Consider the following 6237-nt stretch of genomic DNA (forward strand, 5'->3'; position numbering starts at 1 on the left):
ATTAACAAAATATGACTAATATTCATTATATTCCTCTTTTGCTGTATCATGTCTTTATCTTTATTTTTGTATTTACCTTTGTGTTTTGTTTTGTAAATAAATGGAAATACCACTATTTAATAAACTGTTTAGTTTATATACAGAATGCCATTTATAGATATTTATTTCATAGTTTTAGCATTTCCAGAATTAAGAACGCAGATATATTGAAGTATGTAATGCCCTATTACAGACACCTATATTAAACACTCTTGTCAGTGTGAAAAACGTTTAAAGTTTCAATATAATGTTGTTGTATATGACCTTAATTAATACATTTGTAAAAATATTTTTTAGGGAACTACTTGATAATATGTACACATTGTGAAAATAAAAAATACAAATGGTCTCTTATTGTAATTATGTGTTTGAGTTCAAACAACTTAATATCAGGTTTTGCGCCTGCTGAAAATCTAGTTTATACTAGTTTTAACAGACTGGTAACAAGAGCAGCAGCATGGTGGTGTGGTGGTTAGCACTGCTGAATGACATCTAGAAGTTCTGGGCTCAATTCCACCTTGGTCCAGGCCTCCTGCTGTGTGGAGTTTGAAATAGTAGATATTTAGTCTTTTTCTTTGTTTTTTTGTTCACCTTCTGGTTCTCTACTTGTACTTTTTTTTTGTTTTTTTTTTTTTGTTCCATGGACAAATGTTATTTGTAAATGTTAATATACCAGTGTTCAGCAGGGCTGAGTTTTATCATGTTTGTTTATTTACCAGATTTAAACAGACACAGTTCAACATTGTAAAAAATATTTTTGTTACTAATATTTTTGTTACCAGGAGACTGGTTCCAGAGCCCAGGCCATGCGTTGAGGTGAGCCCAACTATATCTAGCTGGTATCTCTTAACCTCACGCACTAGCTCAGGTTCCTTCCCCACCAAAAAGGTGACATTCCATGTCCCAATAGCCAGTCTCGATAGCCAGGAATCGGTCCGCCAAGGCCTCCACCCTTGGCCACCGCCCGACACACACTGCACCCGACCCCCTAAGACACCTCCTGCAGGTGGTGGGCCTACAGGAGGGCAGGCCCATGTAAGCTCTTCGGGCTGTGCCTGGCCAGGCACCACAGACTAATGCCCGGCCACCAGAGGCCCTCCTTCGAGCTCCCTCCCCTGGCTCCAGGGTGGGGCCCCGGTAACCCTATGCCGGGCAGGGTAAAATGTTCCCTCGTTGTTGTAGACATAGGGGTCTTCTGAGCCGCTCTTTGTCTGGATCCTCACCCAGGACCAATTTGCCATGGGAGACCCTACCAGGGGGACAAGCCCCTGGACAACATAGCTCCAGGGACCACTGGGACATACAAACCCCTCCACCACGAAAAAGTGGCGATTCACGGAGGGGTACTTCTTTCTGTTGTAATATAAATTTGAGGTATAAAATTAGGTTACTACCAAATTAGTGTCACTCATTTAAAAATATTTACTTCCAAATACTACACAGAAATTATGATTTTAGATTAGACAGGTTATCATATTATTACCAAAATTACAAAAATTGCTATGATTACTGTTTTTTCTTCATAGGCATTGTCACTTTTGTTTCCCATGTATGGCCACTAGTTATTACACCACTATTTAAATTTCAGTCTAATATTTCTTAAACTCTAACAAAGTTGATACTAAGCCACTAGTTGAATAACACCTTAGTAATTACACAAAATTAAGTTGTAATAGCTTATTATTTCCTCTTATTTCCACATTGTTTGCCCACTATCTGCATATTAGCACTTTTTAGTTTAAATATAAAAATCCTCTGGGAAGCTTACAAGAGGAGACCAGGGTTATTGCTAACAGTAGAAATTATGCTTAAGACATAAAGACCTCAGGATAAGGGAATATCCTCTTGAAGGAAAAATAAATAAATAAAAAGCCTTTGTCTGAATACCTATATAAACCAGTGAAAACTTGTTTATGCACATACACAGACACCTGACATCAGGCAGTGATGGCCACAGCAGGTCGTATAATTGGACTGGTACTGGCTGTGTATTTATTTCAACTGAATTCAGCTGTTGTCTTAGCTATGTGCCTAGACTGTCTGAATCAAAGGACTAGTTTCACAGGTGCTGGTACTGTGACTTCATTTGTAAAATGTAAGCTGCAGGGTAGCACTCGTTTACCTGCATTCTCAATGGATGGAGATTTTATCATCGGGGGCTCTTTCGGGCTTCATGCCTTCGTGGACACAATTTACAATAACTACACGAGCATGCCGGAGTCTGTGAAATGCAAAGGGAGGTCAGTAAAAGGGAGATGTGGGTGATAAAAGCATATTTTGATATGTATATTTCTTGCTTTGTGTTCTGCCAAAAACAAACAAAAAAGTTCTGCAAAAATTCTGATAAATTTATAGTTTTAAAGTAATTTTAAGTTTTGCTGTGTTTTCACAATATGAATTATAATGTATTACGCAACAGTTTTATAAATATCAACCAAGAAATTAAAAAAACTTTATAGTTTATTTGTTTTTTGTATTATTTAGCACTAATTTCTTGTACCAATATTGGGTACTAGATTTACCTGGTCAGGTAACCATTCAATACACATTTGATACACAGATCAATTGCAGTCATTCTTTGACTTGAATCTTTGTAGTCTAAAAAGTGGCACAATTGTTTTGCAGCATTCACACCCGTGGGCTGCACTTCTCACGTGCAATGGTCTTTGCCATAGAAGAGATTAACAACAGCACAGAGCTGCTGCCAGGAATCAGGCTTGGGTATCAGATTTATGACTCATGTGCATTAGTGCCTGTGGCAGTGCATGTGGCATTTCAGTTTTTGAATAGCTTTGACCCTGTGTTGTACACTGATAACAATTGCTCTCAATCTGGTATGGTGGTAGCTGTTGTTGGTGACTCTGACTCTACGACATCCATCAGCATCTCACGGCTTATCAGTTCCTTTAACATTCCTCAAGTAAGTATTTTGAATTACTGCCACATTTTCTATTTAAAATATGCATATGCATGATTTTTGATTATGCAGTTGTTTCAGTGTTGCACCATTTCATTTGTTTGCTTTAGGTGAGCCACTTTGCCACATGTGCATGTTTGTCTGACAAACAGCAGTACCCCAATTTTTTCAGAACAATCCCCAGTGACCAGTTCCAAGCTGAAGCACTAGCCAAGCTGATAAAACACTTTGGCTGGACTTGGATAGGTGCTGTCCGGTCAGATTCAGATTATGGAAATAACGGCATGGCATCTTTTCTAGAAGCAGCACAGAGAGAGGGGATCTGTGTGGAATACTCTGTATCTTTCTTATGGACCCACCCACAGAGCAGGATTCAGAGAGTAGCAGATGTTATCCGCAGGTTTCTATATCACACATACTGTGTGAAATTAGCTTCTTTCTTTCTTTTTGTTTTTTTAAATTAACCTTTCATGATGTCATGAGACAGTTAAAAAATGTTCACATACATTATATTGTCTCTTAAGGTCTAAAGCTGTGGTTGTTGTGGCATTTGCATCTTTTGGAAACATGAAGATCCTGTTGGAGGAGCTTTCACGTGAGCCATCCCCACCTCGCCAGTGGATAGGCAGTGAGGCATGGCTAACCAACACAGAATTAACAAGGTTCACTTTCTGTGCTGGGGCCATTGGATTTGGGATTCCAAAGTCTGTAATCCCGGGTTTCAGAGACTTCCTGCGGAATCTCTCTTTCTCTGAAGTTGCTGCTTCCCCAGTGTTTACAGAGTTCTGGGAGGACGCATTCAACTGTACACTGAACAAAAGTAAGGTTTTCTTGATTTTAAGTTGACACACTTCTTCTCAAAACCTACAGATAATGGCCAAATATTTTCATTTGATTTAATGACTTTAATGACAGGTGACAAATTTTATATATATTTTTTATCCTTTTACCTTAGCATAATTTGTCAGATTCATCAAAAGGAAAATGTCTGAAATCTAGTTTAACTTTCACTGTTGAAAACATCTAGTCTGCCTTTTTGTATTTTTAGTTCCTGCTGCAGACAAGAAGGTGTGTGATGGAACTGAAGACATACAGAATCTCCAAAGCCAGTACACTGACACATCTGAGCTCAGAATTACTAACATGGTGTACAAGGCTGTGTATGCAATAGCTCACGCCATCCATAATGCAGTGTGTAAAGGGAAAAATGCCACAGCTATGTGTGACAAACGAATGAAGATAGAACCCAGACAGGTCAGATTAAATGAATCAATGTCTCCCATCATCTCTAATATCACTTGGATGAAAATGTAATATTAGTTGTTAAAATATTGTACCTTTTTTTCTTTCTTTCTTGTCCCTTTCTGTATTTATTAATTTTCACAGGTTTTAACTCAGTTAAAGAAAGTAAATTTTTCCCAGAATGGTTATGATGTGTCATTTAATGCTAATGGGGATCCTGTGGCTGTTTATGAGCTGGTTAATTGGCAAAAAAGTGAAAGTGGCATCACTAAAATAGTAACTGTTGGGCTTTATGATGCATCACTGCCAGTGGGCCAGGAGTTCAGAATTAATAGAAACATAACCTGGATGGAGCATAGCACAAAAGTAATGAGTCCAAAGACAATAATCTGACTGATTAAACTTTGGAGAACAGATTAATTACTGCTGCATAGCAAATATCTAAATGTGCTGTTTCACCTTTATGTCTTCAACAGGTGCCAGTGTCAGTGTGCAGTGACAGCTGCCCTCCAGGAACTCGTAAAGTGCTACAGAAAGGAAAACCCATCTGCTGCTATGACTGTATACTGTGTCCTGAGGGAGAGATAAGTAATACTACAGGTAAAATAAAATTATGTTTATTGTTCATATCTGTAACCCTGAATAAACCCATCTGTCAATGTTTTTATGTTTCTTTTCATTCAGATTCTGCTGATTGTTTACCCTGCTACAAGGAATTCTGGCCTAATGCAAAGAGAGACACTTGCGTTCCTAAGCCTGTAGAATTTCTTTCTTTTCAAGACAGCCTAGGAATCATCCTGGCTACAGTCTCAGCTGTTGGTGCTTGTCTGGCCATTATCACTGCAGCTATATTTTTTTGTCACAGGACAACTCCAATTGTCAGAGCCAACAACTCTGAGCTGAGCTTCCTACTGCTCATCTCTCTGACTCTGTGTTTCTTATGTTCATTAACTTTCATCGGAGCACCATCTGAGTGGTCCTGCATGCTGCGTCACACTTCATTTGGTATCACCTTTGTTCTCTGTATCTCCTGTGTACTTGGGAAAACTATAGTGGTTTTAATGGCTTTTAAAGCTACACTTCCAGGTAGTAATGTGATGAAATGGTTTGGTCCTCCACAGCAGAGAATGACTGTCATGTGTTTCACATTCATTCAAGTTTTAATATGTACGATTTGGCTGGTACTTAGCCCTCCCTTTCCTATGAAAAATCTAACCACATACAAGGAGAAGATCATACTGGAATGTGCTTTGGGTTCAGCTTTTGGCTTCTGGGCTGTGCTTGGGTATATAGGCTTACTGGCTTCATTTTGCTTTGTCTTAGCTGTCTTAGCACGTAAATTACCTGATAATTTTAACGAAGCCAAACTCATCACTTTCAGTATGCTGATATTCTGCGCAGTGTGGATCACCTTTATCCCAGCATATGTCAGCTCTCCTGGGAAATTCACTGTGGTTGTGGAGATATTTGCCATTCTGGCTTCCAGCTTTGGACTAATAATGTGTATATTTGCTCCAAAATGTTTTATCATATTATTTAAGCCCGAGAAGAACACCAAGAAATATTTAATGAACAAAAATCAATCATAGCATATCAGAGTTTTGGAAATGGTTAATATTCCAACAGCAAGTCAAAATTGTACACATTCAGTGATGTTTTTTTTTTTTTGCTATTTTATTTTATTCTATTTTAGTTTTAGTTTAGTTATTTGTTCTTACTCATCCTTTTCATTTTTTCTCTGTACTGAGCTGCTGTAATGCTCAAATTTCCCCGTCGTGGGATCATTAAAGTTTTATCTTATCTTAACATAAGATATTAATTTTCAGATGTTACTTTAATGAAATATTTACATTTTTCTGTTAAGCTCTTTGTAATTTACATGCCAATTGTTGATTTGTTATTTATGTGTGTAACTGTTTAATATTTCATTTAGAGTTAAGCACATAAATATAACGTCACATTTCATAGTAAACCTAGATTGTTAGAGTTATTGAATACAGCTGCCATTAATATTTCTATTTTTCTAAAAAACCAAGCTT

The 6237-nt window shown here is 37.7% G+C and overlaps 1 protein-coding gene across 1 annotated transcript; it reads left to right on the top strand.

Annotated features, from left to right (window-relative positions):
* The first annotated feature begins 2172 nt into the window (after positions 1-2172).
* Positions 2173-5787, top strand: LOC115790830 (extracellular calcium-sensing receptor-like). The gene is made up of 8 exons (XM_030744794.1): positions 2173-2279; positions 2665-2959; positions 3067-3356; positions 3481-3776; positions 4005-4210; positions 4343-4564; positions 4675-4798; positions 4883-5787. Exons 1-8 carry the CDS (start codon positions 2173-2175, stop codon positions 5785-5787), a joined length of 2445 nt encoding a protein of 814 aa, XP_030600654.1.
* Positions 5788-6237: the final 450 nt, after the last annotated feature.

Source organism: Archocentrus centrarchus, chromosome 13 (assembly GCF_007364275.1).
Source record: "Archocentrus centrarchus isolate MPI-CPG fArcCen1 chromosome 13, fArcCen1, whole genome shotgun sequence".
In the NCBI taxonomy this organism is placed as follows: Eukaryota; Metazoa; Chordata; class Actinopteri; order Cichliformes; family Cichlidae; genus Archocentrus; species Archocentrus centrarchus.